At 43.8% G+C, this 20,871-nt stretch overlaps 1 protein-coding gene across 3 annotated transcripts in view; it reads left to right on the forward strand.

Annotated features, from left to right (window-relative positions):
- Positions 1 to 20,779, forward strand: part of r (carbamoyl-phosphate synthetase 2, aspartate transcarbamylase, and dihydroorotase rudimentary) — a 187,027-nt gene extending 166,248 nt beyond the window's left edge. For all 3 annotated transcript variants that reach the window (XM_070541176.1, XM_070541178.1, XM_070541177.1), the window contains 4 exons: positions 4,727 to 4,882; positions 9,305 to 9,406; positions 10,713 to 10,807; positions 19,484 to 20,779. In XM_070541176.1, coding sequence (XP_070397277.1) covers positions 4,727 to 4,882; positions 9,305 to 9,406; positions 10,713 to 10,807; positions 19,484 to 19,586 — 456 coding nt within the window. In that variant the 3' untranslated portion in view covers positions 19,587 to 20,779. The remainder of the gene's footprint in view (positions 1 to 4,726; positions 4,883 to 9,304; positions 9,407 to 10,712; positions 10,808 to 19,483) is intronic.
- Positions 20,780 to 20,871: the final 92 nt, after the last annotated feature.

A 20,871-nucleotide genomic window follows, 5' to 3' on the forward strand; every position in this document is an offset into this window, starting at 1 on the left:
ATTGCATGCTTCTTCGCAATTTCTTGCTTAGACAAGAGTCCGGCATCCACTTCCCGCAGGATATCACTCTTTTCTTGCAGTGTTTTGGCACAGTGATGCCGTGTGCCGCGGGCAGATGCCATTTTCAAGTTGTCGCAACTCTGGGTCTGACTGTGCCACACCACCGATGTCCACCGAAATGAATGTTAGCCGAGGCTTAAAACCATCACCAAGAATCCCGACGGCCGGTACATCCTAAGCTGAAAACAGACCTGCATAACCGATGAAGACTGCCGAGACAAAGACGCTAAACATGTGAAGGTGGCGAAGGCCCCGATTCGTCGATTCTTGATTGCAAGCACAGCTGCGATGCACTTGATTCGCTGTGTTTTGGTGCTTGCCGTGCCATCTGCTGCACAACATTAGCAGCTACACAAGATTTGCAAAGCCTCCAATATTTGCGACGGGCAAGAAGTCTCGGAGGTTAACGTAGAACGGAGAGGAGGCAGCCGCCGCTGCCTTCTGGCCGACCCCGCGCTAGTTAGATTTTTCCCGATTTCGCCTTCTCTCGCCGTTTCTCCATTTCAGAGGCGACGCAGCCTTGTGTGTAGGCAGTAGGTGCGTTTCTCCGGCCGTGTGCCAGGCGCCAAGCCGCCAGCACAGTGGCACGTAGTTCGAATTATCAGTAGCGGAACCTTCTCGCGTTCGAATTAACGGGCTTTTTTATACATGGACTTCTGTGGAGCTTGGCCGGACCAAACTTTACAGTTCGAATTATACGTAAACTCGAATTATTGAAGTTCGAATTAACGAGCTTTCACTGTACGTTGTTAGAATTTCATCTGCAACAATGATAACACATGAGTACCTTTAAGAACACTGTTGTTTTATCTATATTTATGCATGCCGCGGTAACTAACTCCTAATGTAGCCATCTCAGCCATTCCTTATACCCAGCAAATACACCGGTAACAAACGTCCGATCCCAAATGCAAACTTTACATGCATAACTTACTCTATAGCTTGAGCAGTAGTGTTTCTAATCACTTTATGAGTCCATCCAAACCTCATAGGAATGCATGCCTTCTCCCTAATGTAATTCCATTTGATACCCTCAGCACTGTCATAACAATTTTCTTTCACGCCACTGTCGACACTTTGTAGGGTGTCTGCTTCTCTTCTTGCTTCTACTTCTTGCGCTTGAATAGTTCCTGCCTAGCATTGAAAGTCACCAGTGGAATTCATATTTCACCTTCCTTTTGCGCGAGTTCTGGAAGCAAAGCTTCCAGAACTCATGCGTCTGCATGTGCAGTCTCACTCTCGGCAATCTCTTGGTTTTCCATCTGTACTTTTGGGATGCACACCTCCTTGATCAATTAGTATAGCTGCTGACTTTCTTGTCATGGGAAGACGCTTGGGATCTGCAGTTAAGAACTCGCAGCTCTTACTCTGGCCCATTGTGATGTTTTGTAGTCTTCGTATTCATAAGTTCTACGACTGATCACTTCAAATTTAAATGCTGCTTTCATAGTGGCTTTGCGTAGAACAGCACCATAAAGCATTGCCAATCGGTGCTTTGTTCAAGTCTTTCTCATAGGTAGTGATTTTTTTCTTTGAAGCATTTCTTTGATTTGTTTCTCTTTTTTGCTTGTTTATTTTTTCTTTTGAATTTTTCTCTATTCACTCTGTCTGCTATCATCGCATGCTTAGTGCACACTCGCCATTTGTAAAGGTTGTGCACCTGTGTTTGTCTCGACCAGAAACATCTTCTTTGCTGGTCACTAGCTTGTGTTCACAGAGGTTTCTGCAGTTGAAAGCCGACATCTCCTCAAAAGCTTTGTCACAGTAGAGTATTCTCCATGACATCTTCAATTACTCTTCGCTCAACAAACCCTGTGTGACGCAATGAGCTACTCCCTCTCTCTTCCGTTTCTTTTCGGTCGTCATTCCTGAGAATTGTTCACCTTCATGAGCATGACCTTCCGTTAAGTCATGCTCATGAAGTCATGCAAGTTCCGGTAGGTACGCTACTTAAAAAACACTCATCATTCAGGTATTCTGCATTCTGCTCTCTAGTGCCATAGGATTCGATGGTGCAGTCATCCATAGCCTCACAGTGGTAACTTTACTATAACAGCTCACATGTGCGAGGCTTCCTTTCAGGTATGCTATGAGGGCTACATATTATGTTGACTGCTTGTGGCATCTTTATCTCTCTCTTGGAACTGTTTTCTATTCTGATATGCTCTCAAAATTGCAGTATGTTCTGCAAATCAGTGGCATGGACATGGTTCCTTTCATCCTCAATCAGTTTGAGGCCCTACTCCTTGATAAGTTTTTTTCTCGCTAACAGTAGCTAATATGCTGTCCCAATCCACCTCTAGCCTACCAAAATCTGTGACAAGGCCAGAAATCCTGGCAGGCCTCCGATTGTCACGAATTTTGGCAAACTAAAGACAGAGGGACGAGTTGCATGTGCAACATAAACATTTATAATTGAAAAAACAAACATCAAAGAAAACAACTCAAGCAGTGTGCAGCACAACCTAATGGCACACATTCGCCAAAGTCCTCATATGCGACGCATTGATAAGTCCAAAATATTTACATTGAGTTCACCGATGTGGCCACGTCACCTCGTCGTCGCTGCGTGCGACGTTCAGCCCATTATTGCCCTGGTCCGGAGGTTAGGGTGGTGGGGTGACCGAGGTGCCTGGATCGCCTGGCCAACTCCGCTAGCCTGCGAATGGTCGCTGTCGTCTGCTGCCGTCTGTCTGTAGCTGCGGTCTCCGGTGGAGCACCTGCTCAGAGCACCCGTCACAGCTGCAGCAGCTTAAGCACCACTCCAACTGGTTTCCCGCCATCTCCAAGTTCCATTTGTCGTATTCGGCCTTCAGCTCCTTCTGCCACCCGTCATCCCAGAGCGTAGCTGCGCTGCCCTCTTCTTCTACGTGTCCTCCTGCCACATTGGCCACATAGCCGTGCGTCCATTTTTCCACTTTTTCTTTCATATCTTCCATTCTTTTTTAATCGGACACTTTCATATTTTGTCACTTTTTCTTTATCTCTTCCACATCCACCTCATGCTTTCTTGTCCTCATATCTTTTGTTTTTTCTTCTTCTCCCTGTTTCTTTCTTGGCTCATGACACTAGCACTTAAATTGAATGAGCCATCTTTAAAATGTACAGTGCTCACGGAATGAAATGGGACACGGAGCATTTAGTAGAACCCTACTTATGTGCCAAGTACGCGAGAGTACCATGTCATGTCGCTAGGAATTTGGTCACCAAAGGTGACGAGGACTTTGATGTAAGTGTACGCACCAGAATTACGTCGATGTGACACGAACTGCAGCTGGTTGAAACGAAAGTATGCGCATTACTTAGCCCTAAATTGACGCGTTTCATTCCGTGAGCACTGTACAATGGTCAAAACTACTTGAAGCTCATTGAGAACCAGCAAGTTGATTTGCTATGCTGAGTGAGAAATTACTTAAGAGAATTGTTTTTTTTTTGCAAAGGGTAGAGAGAGTGCAGCTCTATACAGCATTAAATCGGTACTTGCATTACGTTTCTGTATTGTATTCTTTTTATTGGTTCCTCCTCCCCCATTAAAGGGAAGTCTGAATGTCCTAACCCTGACAAAAGTACTGCCAAGTGTCCAAGTGCCTAGATAACTTACTATTATGTCTTTTTTCTATGAACCAGTTTAGGTTTTGGTACTGAGCAGATGACTGTGTCATGACATCATGGTACACTGGTCCACTGTTCCTGTGGTTAGTGTAGCTGCCATCCTTGAACATATCGGAGCCAGTAGAAACATGCGTAGTGCTCCCCCTTTTATCTTCTTCTTCTTCATCTTCCTTCGTTCCTTCCTTCCTTTCTTTCTCTTTCTTTCTTTTTTTTCCCTAAAGAAACAAAATTGCTCACCTATAAAACTCTAGTGCGGCCCATCTTGGATTACAGGTGGGCCACTTGGAATCCGTATCTGAAGTCCGACCTAAAAACAACTTGAATCTCTCCAAAAAAAAAGCTATTCAATTTATATGCCGGCGCTACGACAAGAACTTCTCCCTCTCTTCTAACCTTCCCACCCACCTTGAACCTGTTTTCCCTAGTAGAGCGGCATCATGTAGAAAGCCTTTACTGTTTTACACCACTCTTAACTCTGAACGTTGTTCGTCTTTGGAATACATTAAGTTTGCTAAAGCATCTTGACAAACAGAATTCTCACCCACTAAAGATAACATCTCTGTATGCAAGGACTGACAAATTCACATATAGCTTTTTTTTTCCCTGATCCATAAAAATTTGTAACCAGCTTCCCCCTCAACATTCAAAAATTGCCATTTGATCATTTTGTTAAGGCAATCACCGGTTGATGCTTGTGATTCCTAGGACCATGTATTGTACACCATGCATATATGTATATATGTGTGTATTGAGACCATTTCATTTATTTATTTACATATTCCTTGCACTTCTGCTTTGCTGTATGCATAGCACATTTGATTTTGTACCCTACTCCTGCGATAACAGGGTTGCAGTATGTAGTATAAATAAACAAATAAATAAATAAATACTTGCTAGGTGTCATATTTTCGTATGCAATAGGTGGGAAGTAGACTTTCAACAACTTTTCTACAAACTTCTTCATCCTGCTGCTAATGCCAGTTTCATGTTTGAATGCTGTTGTGTCCAGAACATTGTTTCATCATGCCTGTTACTGCTCCAAAATTTGATGCAGGTGACACTCGTGGGTGACTTGAAGCATGGCCGCACAGTGCATTCCCTGGCACGGCTGCTGACTCACTACAATGTTCAGCTGCGCTATGTGGCCCCAGCTAACCTGGGCATGCCTCAGTCGGTGCGTGATGCCGTGGCTGCGCAGGGAATCAATCAGGTGAGAGGGAACAAGCGTTTCACCATGTACGCCTTTGTACTGTGATCTCTGTCCACTGGCATTCATTTATAATTAAACAGCATGGTTGTATTGACTCTAGCTGATTTTCAAGTTGGGCAGGCCATATAATACTGACAGGCGTACATTGTTTATCATTTGTTTATTCTTTTTCTAGGGACAGCTTTTCACCTGCTAACAACAGCTTAAATTATCGCTCAGTGCAACACGCACCTGTGTGCATTGGAATTTTCTCAAATGTTATCGTTGAGTCTATCTGTTGCCTATGTTGTTGCTGCGGAACCTTGTGTAATCATATTTCATGTGCAAGACGAATAGTCTTGTGCATTGTAGAACTCACGCAAGTACAGTAGAGGATAAGTTTTTAAAGGGACCGTGGAAAAAAAGATTTACCAGCTGGGAAAACATAACCGTGACAAAGTCGCCACAGAACAGTGTCAGAAACAGTCCGAGTGGCTGCCAGTGCAGTTAGTAGATGTCGCGGTGCTCATACTGTGAGTAGGAATGGCACATGTGTGCCTGTATAATTAGAGGACACATACGGTGTTTTGTGACAGGGGCCCCTACCACATTATTTTGTGCACGCTCCACTGCATAACACAGTTCTACTGCAGCGAAGCTGACTAAAGAGAACCGGCAACTGTGAAACGCAAAGAGTTTTGCAGGCCCCAAAGTAAATGTAGCCCTGTACTTGGCAGAATTTACCCAGTGTGCGTGGTTCCCATTAGTTTTAATCGATGTGCACTTCTTCAGATGCTTCCCCAACTGCTCTGTGCTTGCTTTCTCCCTATGTTTATGCAATGCCTGGCTTGTGCAACTTTGTTCGTTTAATGCAAACTTTGGCCGATTGTTGCAATGGATTGTTTGCTTGTTGCAACATGCAAGAGCCGACTTCTCCCAGCACCGTTGTATTTATGTGACGGCCACTTTCAGATGCAACGTTAAAATGCAACGTAAGATGTGGAAACATCACAGAATGGTGCTGTATCAATGGCAATATAATACATAGTCAATGGTATTTAAGCAGGGACCACAAAAACATGACTTAGCAGCCAGGAAAATGCAACAGCAAGGAACGTATCAGTGGGGTTCCACTCTACCATTGATTATGCTGGAATCTTTAAGTCATGTATAAATAACTGACATGCTTGACATGGAGATTAGATTTTGACGATCAACGAGTGTGCTCGCTGCTAGCATTGTGCTCAATGTTACTTGTTTTGCAGGATACAGGTGCGCCCAATAAACAGTTTGTTTCATGACTTGCATAGCGCCACTATAGTTCTTCACCGTCACTGCAATGTGACATTATGCAGGGCAGATAACCAGTAGTCTATTAAGAGTTACAGAATGGGTACCGGGGGAAAGAAAGTGCAGTCAAAGACAGTAGAGAATTTGTTGGTGCGATGAAATTAGGAAATTTGCAGGCACAACTAGCACAAGTCAGGGGTATTTGGAGATCACTGGAAGAAGCTTTAGTCCTGCAGTGAACATAAAAATGGGATGATGATGGTTATGAATATGCATCAAAAGAAGCAAAAGGTATTCAGGTAACACGTGTTTTAGCCAGCCGTTGCCCAAGCTCTGGCTGATAAAGAGATCAGTTACCTGAAATGGCAGACCCTGCATCATCTTCATGCAGCTTAAATAAGCTTAAATGCTTAAAATAAGTTCAACCTAGTTATGAAGAAGTTGCTTCAAGCAGGTAAATACGTTAATTGTATCTGATATTCATTATAGGCATACATGCAGATAGTATTAGAAAAAATATTTCAAAGAAAGGCAAGCGCAGCCTTTGATTGGCTGTGCTTGCTTAATGACCCGTCAACATCTTGCCAAGCTGATGTGAGGCATGGGAGCAATAAATTACATGCACATGCTCTGCGCCTATGCAAATATGCAGCCGTACCATAGCTGTTATACATTGGTGGTAGGGATAGAGGTAGGTGAGGTGGCTGTGCTGGAGTAATCGTGCAGGTCCAGAAACAATGTGGTGTCTGAAAAATTGGACGCCGACAGTGTTTGACATTTCTGCTTCCAGAATGTATATTTTGAGCCGCATGCAAATGAAAATTAGCTTCGGTATTACAGATACCGTGTCGAATGCCACCTTTTTTGTTTCTTGCCCTAATCAACATCGTGTTGGTTCCTGCATTTTAGCTTTTGCTATAGCAGGAGAATACTCTATTGAAATCAAGCTTGACTAACCCACTTTGTATTTACTTCTTTATATGTAATAATACATTGTACAGTCGCCGATCGATAACTCGCACTCGAAGGAGACTATCAAAAAATCAGAATAATTGCGAGTCTGGAATACCGGATTCGCCAGAACATAAGGACCTAATACGGGTGTGATCTGCATGTGGTGCAGTTATGCTACATCGGTGAAAATTGAACTCTCTCTAGTCTGCTATGGCTGGTGCAGAAATAGAACATGTCATATTGCACGCTGGAGCCGCTGAAAGAGGGTGCATAGCTCACTGACTTGGCTGACCAGCAGCATGCTGACCTATATGCAGTTCGGGTTGACTGAAGCGAGCGTGTTGCATTTGTGCCTTTGAACAACAAAGAAGCGCTCGCTCACCATGAACTTTTGCACTTGTGCTGCAGTAACAACTGATAGCTGCATAGCTGCGGGTTACGTTTAAAGCGCAGGGTAAAATTTTAGCGATCTTAGCGACTTCGGCATGACGTATCCAACTTCACTGGCCGCTGCCTGGCATGCTGGAAATGCCAGACTCGGGCATCATTCAGACAACTACCGCCATCTGTACTAAAGGATGATAATGATAATAAACAAGTAGCTGAGGCATGGCTGGGGCTAGAGTGGCTCGGTGCTGATTAGGTATGCATTAACTCACAGACAGACAGGCCAGACGGCTACTGTGATAAAGCTTCGCCCATTACGCTCTGGCGGCATTGCATTCCTGCATGGCTTGCTGCCACATCTACACCATGGCCACCGCATCGCACTTGCATTCGTGACAAATGCAGTTTCTGCTTGTTTCTGGCACTGTCAGAAAGGCTTTCATTCGTCTACTTCAACGTGTCCAATGTAGACACACATGAAGATGATGCACTACTGGAAGTGATCACTTGAGAATAACCACTCTGAATACAGCCTACCTTTTGTTTTCGTGTGCCATCATGGCTTATAGTACTTATGGCCATGCTGAGAAAGCGTTTGCCAAGCAAATCTTGATGGGTAAGTGACTATGCTATTGAAGTGTAGCTTGCGCAGCTTCGTCAACTGCAGTTTACATGCCCTGTGCGTGTTGGCTAGTTCACATTGCATTTCCCTGCTGCGCCATGATGCACGCTTGCGCTCTCAAAGCTGGGACAGGAAAGATGTGTTCGGCCTTCCTCTTCTCATCGTTACGTACTGCACAGCCATCGCTCGTGTTCGAGTACGTATTTGAGCACCTGATGGCCACGCAGCGCATCGGGATTCTTACAACAACTCTAGTCAGGAGCTCAACAAGGAGAACGCATGCCAAGAGAAACACCCGTCAACTCGCAAATGATGAGCAAGCAATGCTCCTGGCTGCCTAGGCGCAACTGAGAGATCAACAGTTGCATACAGTTCTTCAATAGTATTCGCCATATCCGCATTGCTACCGCTTTGCAGCCAGGTGTACACGCCGTCTGCATAGGCGCTGTTTAATACCTGCTAATAACAAAATTAGGCAATTACCAGCCCTGCGACTTTGCCAAGGTTACTTTGAGAACATACGCTAGGCATTTATAGTCAATATATCCCAAGTGAAATTTTGTTGCAGTTTGCCTTTAAGTCTATGGGTGGCAGTGCCATGGAGCTGTCGAAATTATGGGTGTCCGAATAAACAGTCGGCATTCTGTGTTCACTTATTGAGATTCGACTGCAGTAACAAAACAGCAGATAATAAATGCAGAAATTAGCTAACATTATACCACTTAATATTAAGGCAAATGTTTGGGCAGGCCACCTAATTCATACAGCAGATAAGCATGGTGTACTAGAGTTACAGAATGTGTGCCAACGGAGGATAAGCACAGTCATTTAGGGCTGCAGATAAGATGGTTTCACGAGATTTTGAAATTTGCAGGCTTAAATAAAGCAGTAAGCCGGCACAAGGATGTTTGCTTTTTCTTTCCTTTTTTACCGTCTTGGAATGGCTGGCTGGAATGTTCCCTCCATCCCACATATCTACAGTTATTAAGCAACAGTAACAAAAATACCGGGGTAATTCGATGTCACCGGGAGGGACGCTTGTCCTGTTGTGGGCTGATTAAGCTGCTGCTGCTTCTGATCAAACGTCAATTATGTGGGTTATTTTTTTCAGTGACACCTAATTCCTTTGTTTGTGCCTTGTGCATATGCAAGTCTGAATTTTGACCACTCCGGCCTTTTCTTTTGAGCAGGAGGACATGGAGAGCCTGGAAGCAGCGTTGCCAGATACGGACGTGCTATACATGACCAGGATTCAGAAGGAACGTTTCAGCAGCGTAGAGGAGTACGAGAGGGTATGCCCAGCTTACGTGCATTCCTGGACGGAGCACGCAGTGATTTTCAAAGCTTAGGGGCGTTTTTTTCCACCTGCTTTTCAAAATTGTGCATCAACCTTTTAAAGTTTTGTCGCACGCAGTCATGCCCCTGTCAGATATGTAATTTGCCCTTAATTGTAGGTAGGTAGTTTGGTGCCAAGAGAAAAATAGGCGATCATACTTTCACAATATTTTGTTGATTGCATTTTATTTGATGTGAGAGCATTGCAGCTGCTTCTCATCCACAATATGGCACTGAATTTAGCATTGATCACTTTGATTGAACATGCTTAGCACAGGTTGTCTTTCGTTGAATTTGGCCCGCTCTTAGTCGTAGGTAAAAAGTATTGATCAAAAGAAAAGATCAAACTATGCAATCAGTGCGTACTACACAAGTTAGAAAAAAAAACGTTACTCAGAAAGCAAATTGGTGGGGAAGAAGTAGCTGGGGGAAGTTGCCGCATGTTATGCAGGAAAGGCAAAATAAAGGAATTTTGCCGTAGACAATCAATGGTTCAATGGCGTGGCCACTTGAATGCAAATTTCTTGCCTGCATTTGTCACTACATGTTAGCAGACACTAAAGAGAAAAAAAGTAACTTGGCTGTGTTAGTAAATTAGCTTTCTTCAATTCTGGAAAACTCTTCTTTCCATGAGAAAAGACTTGGCAAACCAGAAAAGGAGCAAAAACAATACATGGGCGGCCTTGAAGCACCCAGACAAGCACACCTTGTCGTCACGTCTGCTCGGGCCTGGTAGATTCTCTCTCGGCAGAGATGGCCTACATTGTGTCCTATAACGGCCAAGCACAGCATTTCGCATGTTTGAGGAACTTTTACTGAGCCTAAACAGCCTAATTACCAAAAGGTATTTTGAAATAAGCGATGCCACAGCGGCATACTGACACTTGGGTTCCAGCTCGGAGTCTGAAAAATAGAACTGGCTTTCAATTTCTCGTAATAATAAACCTATATGTATCTGTCAAGTTAACGAATATGTATAGTTTTGAAAGAATACTTTATCAATCTAAGCTTATTCAGCATCACTGTTTAGTGTCCCTTTAGTGAAGGTGTTAACCACCAAAAGTGTTGATGAACTGCAGAAACCTTTCTTAAAATAAAACTCCCTGTGTAAAGTTCTTGGCTTGAAGTACAACTTCATTGCATCAGTATTTGGCTGTATAGAAATTCTGTATAGGTTCAGCTGCATAAGTGTGTACTCCTAAGCTGAGTTTGCCTACCCTCTTTCTTTCACCCCCCACCCCTTCTGTTTTGGATATCACATAGGCTTGTGGCCTCTTTGTGGTGACACCTCAGCTGATGACGAAGGCGAAGAGGCGCATGATTGTTATGCATCCCCTTCCACGGGTCTTTGAAATCAGGTATGTGCGTCTGCTTTTCATGGCATGCCAGTGGACCCTTTTCCTCACTTGCAAGTGTGCTTCACCACGTTACAGTTTTGCCCACCTGTCTTTTGCTGTCTGCCTAGACTGTTGCTATAGGCACAGGATGTCTAGCAAATGGACGGCTAGCTTCGCTTTTGCTATTATGTGTCTCCTAAAGAACGCCAGTTAAAAAATTATTGTTAGTCACAGTAGACTCATCGATTTGACTCTGGCTAATTCGATTTTTCAGTTAATTTAATCCCATCTGAAGGCACATGGCAGTGCCCATACATTTCTGTGGGCCAAAACTTTCATTATTTGGATTCTGATGTTGGACTTGACTGGTCAGCACAAACTCGTCTGACCCTGCTGTTGACTCCAATAGTGACTCCTTTAGCGGCACCGTCTGTCCTGATGGCGCATTAAGAGAGAGACTACCACTCAATACATGAATCAAGATAGCCCCACTGACATAAATATTGTGTCTCATATTGACTGGAATTAGCACTGTTTTTCTTGTTAAACGATGACTCATGTTTTTATATCTTCAGAACTAATTGTCAAAAAGCTACCTTTGGCGTCCTCACGTGACAAATGCATGATGAAAAATAGGATGCCTTATCACGTGACCTTCTATTACTGCACGCGGCTCCTCAGTCATTCTTTAAATATTTAAGTGCAATAAATTTTTTTCTATTATATGTTTTTTCGGTAACTTGCAATCCACCTCTAAACGTTCAGTTGTAATGAGTAGGAAAGTGGCACTGTGACCTTTAAAATTAGGGCAGCGCGTGCTGTAGCCCGTTCTCGGGGGCCATAGTGGCATCATAAGAACCTGTGCCCACATCCAAAAGAGGGCGCTGCTTTCCCGATTGGTAGCACTGATTTGCAGCAGCCATAGATAAAACAGCTTAGTATAGCAAAACTGTCGAATAAAAAGAAAGCTTACTACAGCAGCATCTTATTTTCGAAAGCGGTGAAAAAGTCAAAATGTGAATGGTTAATGAAAGTTATCCTCACTCCTGCAAAATCCACCTATCATTCTGGTCTCTTGGGCTATAGGCATTGCTCTCACTTGTCAGTGTTGTTGGCATCTGGACTAGCACCTGGGTGTTTTTGCATTTCGGCCACATTTCGATGGGGGCGAAATGCGAAAACACCCGTGTACTTAGATTTAGGTGCACATTGAAGAACCCCAGGTGGTCCAAATTATTGTGGAGTCCCCCACTACAGTGTGCCTCATAATCAGATTGTGGTTTTGGCACGTAAAACCCCGTAATTAAACTGTTCTTTTAAGAGGTTGCTTTCAAAAAGTCTACTTATGAAATTTTTACGCACTTTTGGGAGTAACCCCTGCAGGTATAAACACTACTAAGGATTACCTTTTCGTTGCCACATAAAAAGTTGGGTCCATAAAAATCGGTTGTCAATCTCTTCAAGGGACAGTGGATGCGTCAAGCACATGTCAACCGTCACTTGTGTTAAAAAGATGTTTAACCAAAAACAGCAGTGCACAATAAATGAATACTAGGGTTTTGCTAATATCCAAAAATTTTTAATGATTGAATAATATATTTTTGGTATTTGTAATATTCGATTAAAAAACTAGGTATTCCGAAATTTTCAAATACTCAGTTGTATACGACATTCAGTGTATACGACAGTTGTATACATTCAAAACAAATCGAATGTATTACTGGCTGTGTGGGAGCAAACATGATTAGCGTTTCCGTCTGTCTAATCTAAGAATGTGTGTCCGATATCACTTTGAATTTTGTGATAATTTCACGCTACTGCCAATATTTCACCTGCTAAGCATGCTTAGCCGCTGCGCGTCTCAGCTCTGTGGAAAGCCAGCCTCTCAGTAGCAAAGGGCGCTAGTTTGCAGACATCGAGGGTGCACTCTTTTGCAACGCAGCCCCTAGCTAATTGCTTGACTGCAAATGCGATGAGTGGCACAGGGTCAAATGCATCTGAGTTTACGAGCATCTGATGTATAATAAGCCACAGGAGTTGGAATCGGTTGGCGCAGGGCAGGGGTAATTGGAGATCACAGGGAGAAGCCTTCGTCCTGCTGTAGACATAAAATGGGATTATTATTATTATTATTATTATTATTATTATTATTATTATTATTATTATTATTATTATTATTATTATTATTACCCCTTTGAGGGTCGAATTATTTTGAAAAAACTTTCCCAGGTGGTCAAATTACTTTATTGCAGATCTTGAATCTACAAAATGTATAAAGTCAGGAATAAATAGTAAAAAAAAAATTAGGAACAGTATTTTGGTATCGGCATCACTCAGAACTGCAAAATGTTCAATAGTATTTCAGAGTGGGGTACTCCTTGAAACACGGGTCTCGCGCAGTGCCTTATCGCAGTCTGCCCACCTAAAATGCATGTATGTTCTTCTCTTGAAGCAACGAGTTGTGTTGGCGCACACATGACATCATCTCTGCGTGCGGCTGCCTTGGGCAAAGGTCTGAGGCACCCTCTCACGTAAGCGCGCTGCCGCAGACAGCAAGAATACCTTGCGAGCGGCGGTGATAAACAAGCTAAGAGCAGTGCCAATCAAGATAGAAATCAACTTCCGCAGCCCCTGCGATAGCGTTCCGACAAAAAGAAAAAGCACGTTTCGCGCGCCTCCGTTGCGATCACGCGGCGAAATCTAAACCGCAAAAGGGCTGTTGCTGCAGTCTGCGCGACGGGCTGAAGCTAGAAATCAGTTCTGTTTATCTCCCCAAGAAGGTGGCACAAATTTCAAACGCTTCTTGTAGAGGTGGCAGCACCTTCCAGTAAGCACGCATCGTCATTATGGCGCGAAATTTCAAACGGAGGGTCGAAACCATACCCGTACGGCAAAGACCTTGCGTGACAGAAAACCGCCGCCGTACATGTACGGCAAAAACCTTTAAAGGGTTAAGGCACAGGTTGGTCAGAACAGACAGCTAGCGGGATTCAGTTTTCCAAGTTAACGAGATCCCATTGCACAGAATCTTTTAGTATAAAGCCCTTCTACTCTAATATATTTTTTTTTATCCATAGACAGCAGAAAGTGCTGTCTGAGTGTGGTGGTGATGAACATTATGTGTAAATGAATTGCCAGTCTGGAAAAGTAAGGTTCAATTTTTTATTATCATTATTTATTATTATTTTTTTAGGTCCTCTGTCATTTCTACATTAGTTTGCTGCTTTGAAGGCATAAAATTTTGATGCACACACAATTCGAGGGCATGTTAGAATCGGGCAAATGCAGCATAGACCATTCATAAGCAATACCAAGGCCGTTAGCTTTGACATGAATTTTCGAAGACTGGGATCGCAGAGTGATGCGAGGTGAGAACCTACCTACGACAATATGCCTGGAATAAGGCAAGAAGTTTGCATCAAAAGGGAACGCTGCAAGAGGGCCGAGTGACTGGCAGAGCATTGCAGGCAGCACAGCTTTCATTAGAGTGGCAGTGATGGGAGGGAAAAAGGCTGTGTTGCCGAGGCAGCATTAATTCTATAGCTTGCCAAGGCAAAAGGCATGCAGAGTCTTCAATGCATTTTCTTTTCTTTCTTGTTTCTTTTTTTTTCGAGAAAAATTTATTAGGCAATGTGATGCACCGTACAGTAGCAATGTGGGCAGGGAAGAAAAGAAGAATGGCTATATTTGTGCATTTGCCTGCACTTGTTGCTGCGGTTACGTGTAAGCAAGAACTTCTAGATGCAGTTATTTTTTGCTGGACTAGGAGCAGGCAGTATGGCTGTTGTAGAAGCTTATTTTTATCAAGAAGAATGAAAAGGAATACAGTAGAACCTCATTCATACGTTGTGGAATCATATGCAAGAAAAAATGCACTAACCGGGAAAACGTACGAGTCAGTCACAAAAACTTTGGCAGACTCAATTGTAGTTAGCATCTACGTAATGTGAAGCGTTCCGCTGGTGGGGCCCAAGCGGCCCGAGACTCGAGTTGTTGTTTTTGCGGCTTCGGCAAGCTTACTTTTACGCTCCTTGAATTCGACCTGGGTCAGCTTCTTCTATGGATGGGGCATCTCAGCAGGAGCTTCTCATGGGCCTGCTTGGCAAGAATCGCTGTGGCATGAGATGCAGATGTGCATCGAGATGGTGGGGCTCAATCGTCCAGATGCACTTTGTTGTTTTCCTATTGCGTAGTGTTTTGACAGCAAAGAGTATCCAGAACTAAGTCAAACGGATGGGAAACAGCAGAATACATCGCCACCAGACAAAACATGACACTCATTTCACGCCGCTTGCAACAGGGACAGCGGCGCATTTCAGTTATCGCCTATTGAAAACGTGCAGTACACTTGCAGACACGCTATCAAACAGATAGGTGAAGATGCTTATCGCAGTAGGATTGGTGGTGACAGCTGTGAATACGGAATGTGACGACCCAAGAGGTGATTCATTCTCTGGTGCACACCAGCGTTTTCATTTAATACATGGGCTTGTGCTGCAGGGAAGCTGCTGTGGCAAACTGTTGCTCTTGATCGTGTGCGACTCGCACTTTTTCTTGTTCACATGGGATCTATTGGCCAGAAAATGTATTACACGATTGCAGTTTGGCATCGCACTGAACATTGGTGCTGAAATATCATATTTTCTGTGAACGTATTAACCGGCAAAAACGAAGTGTAACTCTGTTGGTCGTTAGTGGACGTTGGCACCTGGAAATCATATGAAACAGGATCGTATCAACGAGATTCTCTGTAGATAAGAAAGTCCTCATGTGCACTCAACTGGGAGGTTTTTTGTCGCACTCTAGTAGGATGCGTTTGGGCATGCGCTTGTTGTAATTCTGGAGGTGCAGTTGCTTAGTTCTATACTTCAGTCAAACAATTTTACTTGTCTTTTCCTACGTGGTTGTCAGTCTTTTTGCAATCAGTCCCTCCAAATTATTATTTGATAAACAGATTAGCTGGTTAAGTTCTGGCCTTTTGCAGCTGCTACTGCTATCTTGCTTGCAATAAGTGTGTGTGTGCACGTATATGTGTGTGTGTACAGTGTGTCATGTATTAGTTATACATGATGTAGATTGTTTTCCCCTCCTAATTTGGTACTAAACATTGCTGCATTCTGCATCAAGGGTCTCACATGCTTGTCTCTGTCCTTCATAAAGGCGTGGATAAAGTTTGGCGTAATGCAGGCCAGCACTCAGTGGGCGCTCTACAGTCTAGCGTAACCATGCAGCCAGTGTGACTGGAGGCATATGGCGTATGTTGGCATGGCCAGCACAGGAATAGAGCATGTCCTGTGTCACACCGGGGTCAGTAGACCTAAGTGCATCCCACGCTGTCTTGGCTCGCTGTCCACAGGCTGACCTACCGTTCAGCTGCACTCAAGACATTGCGCCGAGTTTGTGCGTTCATCAAACACAAAGGCGCTTGCTAACTGTGCACTTGTGCCCATGCGCTGTGGCACTGTTTGCCGCATTACTGCAGGCCACATTGAACGCGCCGAACCACACAGGTGGGCAAATTTTCGGTGATCCTGGCATTGCCAGCATTCAACTTTGCCGGCCGCTGCCATGCATGCTGGCAACGCTTGATTATATCCGCACCTTAACCAAGAAAGGTCAACAGGATGGGGGTTACCGTTCATGTTCTGCAGTGAATATGTTGCTGCCTCTAGCAGCGACATGCATTCAACATTCCTCAAACCACTGAGCCTACGAATATCACTAGAACACTAAGGTGGTTATGCATTGGCAGAGGCTTGCCTGTTAGTCCACTACAGTGCTGGGCAGTATCTAAGATACATGTATCTTAGATACGATCTTAGATACTCTTTGGGTATCTTGTATCTAAGATACATGTATCTTAGATACGATCTTAGATACTCTTTGGGTATCTTGTATCTGTATCATGATACATCTGGCAAGACATGTATCAGTATCTGTATTTCCGATACATGAAAGAATGTATAGTGTATCTTAAGATACAAGATACTGCTGTCACAACATCACCGTGTAAAACTATAAACGTTGGCTGAACACCCCTTTTCGAACTGTGGACGCATTCTGCGACGATCGCTTTCGTTGACGGTGTGACCTTGACGATAGTAGTGCCGTCAGGCGTGCACTAACTGGTTGGTTGGGCAGTCAGATGATGTAATGTTTAACCAGTCAAGCAGCGCATGCCTGACTGCCAAGGCATGGCCAAGGTGATAGTATCGCTGAAGTTGGTCATTGTAGAATATGTCCCCTGATACTGCTGCTACTACACCACCTGAATAGAACTAAAGACAGCGACATTCTTTTATCTTTCCCCCAGAGCCCTCCAGCGAGGGCAGGTGATGATCTCCACATGTCTCTATTGGTGGAGCAGTGTCACGTGGTGGCACTCGCACCATCTCAACCAAAACAAGTGCATGAATGTCTGTGCTCAGCCGATTATTTCTTGCTTGATGTCATGTTTTATTGCGATAGCAATCGTATCGACACTCCAGGCACATTTGTACCATCGCCATTGCCATGAGGTTTTGTATAAGTCCAAGGGCAATAGAATCGTTGCCGCGCACCGTATGCTGTATGTACGAGTGAAAGTGTGTGAGGGTGAGCCGGCGATTGCTGCTCAATCTTGCGCACGCAGGCGAGGGAAGCAGGGAGGAAGCGCGCCATCTTCTGTCACATGAAGCTCCTTGGGGAGGGGGCAATCTACTTTGGGTGGCCTGGGCGGCCACTGTATCTTGAAAACGATCTTCAAAAGGGACACATTCCGCTGCACGCAGTATTTCCATGGCGTATCACGCATTGATGAGACATGCAGCACGAGAGTCAATTCACTCGCTGCTGATGACGTGCTTCTTCGCTCCAGCGTTCTGACAGCCAGTTACCGCAGTCATCGAGCGAGATGTGTTCGGGTTTACTTGTGCAGGCGTGACACCATGCTTGTAAATTTAATTAGTATGCCTGTGTTCACAAGTTTATGTGGCTGATAAAGCTTCTATCTTTACTTCGTATAGCTGTCTACTAATTTTCTGTCCCAATGATTGCTTCACCTTTCGGGCGAAACTGCAACTTTAGTTGCGTCTGTGCCAAGGCACTTGCTCATAGCCACCATACTGTGCTAAGTACACCAATGCATCCGGCCTCTTTCGTGCAAATTCTGATGCTGCTATAGTGTCGTTATGAAGTTTCTCTTGCATGGTGCTTTGTTACGAAGTCTGAAGAATGCAAGAATGGGGTTTCCTTGCATCTAATAGCTTTCACACATGAGTGATTTAAAGGGTCTCGTGGATGTAAGTTTGACTGTTGTGAACCAAAGTGTGGATGATACTGTTTCCGGGAGACTTGTGCATAAGGCAGCTATGTTGTGCACGTGATTGTTGTTCGCATGCACCAAAAGCAACCTTTCGGACTAGTTACATGCGCAGAGTATGATACGTTTACAGCAAGTTAAAATTACACAGCAGTATTTATGCTATCGTGCAGAGGCTTCTTACTGATGTTCATGTAATTAGATGGTGACCTGCTAACTAGTCAGCAAGCAAGGCAGCGACTCCCATCAATTACAAAAGCAACAAGCAAAAACCTCTGACAGCACAGCGTATAAAGAGGTTTCATGTTCGGCAGCTAAAGTAACGCCAATAAATTGTTCTGGAATGAAAATATTTTACTTTGACCAAGAAACGCAAAAATTTTAAGATGCTTTTCTTTCAAGTAAACAAGATTGGTCAGAGTTAATAAATTTCCAAGCAAACACTTTCTTCTGCTACGTTATACAGATCTATAATAAGACATTTCCAAATGTATTAAAGCATCTTAAGATACAAATAGAAAGTATCGTATCGGATACAATAATTGCGGTAGTTTCTTGTATATGTATCTCAAATACTTGTTTCCCGAGCATCTTGCATCATTGTGCAATTGCAAAGTATCTTTGCCCACCCCTGCCTCACTAATAAGAAGCTTGTGCTGCTTAGACCTGTTCTTTCAAAGCTAAACCTCTCTATCCATCATGCCAGCTTGAATAGAATTCATTTGATTTTTCATTGCCGAAAATGGAGGAGGCCCGAACAAAAAGTCAATGCTTCCATAGGCTAAGCCTAAATGCAAAGTGACCCGCCGTGGTTGCTCAGTGGCTATGGTGTTGGGCTGCTGAGCACGAGGTAGCGAGGTCAAATCCCGGCCATGGTGGCCGCATTTCGATGGGGGCAAAATGTGAAAACACCTGTGTGCTTAGATTGAGGTGCACGTTAAAGATCCCCAGGTGGTTGAAATTCCCGGAGTCCTCCACTATGGCATGCCTCATAATCAGAAAGTGGTTTTGGCACGTAAAACCCCATAATTTAATTCTTTTTTTTAAATGCAAAGTGCTTGGAGGCAAGCAGGTTGAGCATAGCGACAGCCTGTGTGGCAAACGAAAATACTTTACCACTGGTAGTTGCTGCTGGCAAGCAGCACAGGATATTGCACAAAGCATTTTTAACAGTTCTATTTCAGAGCTGCTAAGGAAAAGCACCGGGCCTTCCCCAAACAATGACACAAACATGCCCAGTGGCACTCTGCCCAATCTGATTTATTGCCGACATTGCTATGTTGTTGCATAGTATCTGGACGCACCCGGGGTTGGCCAGCAAAGCTGCATTAGTTAATTTAGCATACTTTTTTTTTTTACTGACCATTGCTGTGTCATTTTATCCTACCTCTATGCAGTCCGGAATTCGACACAGACCCTCGAGCAGCATACTTCCGGCAGGCCGAGGCCGGAATGTACATCCGCATGGCACTCTTGGCGATGGTGCTGGGACGAGTATGAGAGCACCTGAATCCACGGCGTTTCGCAGCGATCTCAACAAGTCACTGGCTTTGCTCCTTCGCTGTGTCTTTCTTTCTTTCTTTCTTTTTTCTTTTTAACGGTTTTCATTCCGCGGCCGTCTCATTGTGATAATGGCTGAACATGGTACTTTTCATTGTGGACAAAAGAAAACGGTGCCTTGCGGATGTTAGAGTCAACTTTCAGGTTGGCACAACCAATTTGGTGACCTTTTCACAATGTGTGTGTGTGCGTGTAGCACGTTCCTCTAGTGACGCTGCTGCAATGACTGTAAAGGTCCATGCATACCATTATGCTTCTTTTTCTGTAGCAACAGAAATATTCTTTGTGTAGAGCTGGGCGTCTGACCATGTATAATCGCAATGTCATTGCTTGCATCTGAACTCCTTTGTTGCGATATTTACTAAGCAGGTTCAGCTGGAAGGCCTTTACAGTCGCCAAATAGTTGGTTTTTAATCTGCGTTGTGACCCCAGGTGCAGCATGTCATACGGGTGCAATCGTCTTGAAGGTGCCAAGAACTTCATTAGCTTTGCTGCCGTCATTGCAAAGAGCTGACCTGAGACACCTGAAGCCAGCAAGGAAATTCCCATGCTGCTTTTCTTTGATGACTTAACAGGCCATGTTGTATGATTTCACTGTTTGCTTGTTGTTATGCCGAGATTACAGATGCATATTTCGTGACGATTATTTGTTCTAATTCTGCCCCACATGTGAATGTTAAGGTATTTGCCTATAGGAGCTATACCTATGTATGTATTTTGTATCGTGACACAATATTTTCATATTTGATAGTAGATGGACATTTGTGCTACCTTGAACATTAATTACCTTGTTGAAGTTTCTTGTTGCCAGGAGTATACATACTGTTCTTTTTTTCGTTCTTTTTCCATTTCCTTCTTCTTACCGTGCCATATTCAACAGTGTGTTAGGTTTTCACAGCATATGGTATGCCAGTTTTGGCAATGTTTTTTGTGCAAACCACAGAAGCATTCCTCATGTTGATGTTGTGGAATATCTTTTTTAATATTTACAAATATTCGTTAATCTGCTGGGAGTATTGCCCACTCCGAGTGCTGCTTCTGCCGAGTGGAAAACTTTGCTGTTCTTGACGAGAACCCTACAATCAAATGAAATAAATCTACTTTTGCAAATCTTCATGTAAACATCACTGTAAGCAACTGTCTCAGTTTACTTGTATTGTGTGTGGACGCTTGGAATTTTTTGCTGTGGAAACAGCATTTGCAACAAGCATTTGCACAAAGTTCT

Source organism: Dermacentor albipictus, chromosome 6 (genome assembly GCF_038994185.2).
Source record: "Dermacentor albipictus isolate Rhodes 1998 colony chromosome 6, USDA_Dalb.pri_finalv2, whole genome shotgun sequence".
Classification (NCBI taxonomy): domain Eukaryota; kingdom Metazoa; phylum Arthropoda; class Arachnida; order Ixodida; family Ixodidae; genus Dermacentor; species Dermacentor albipictus.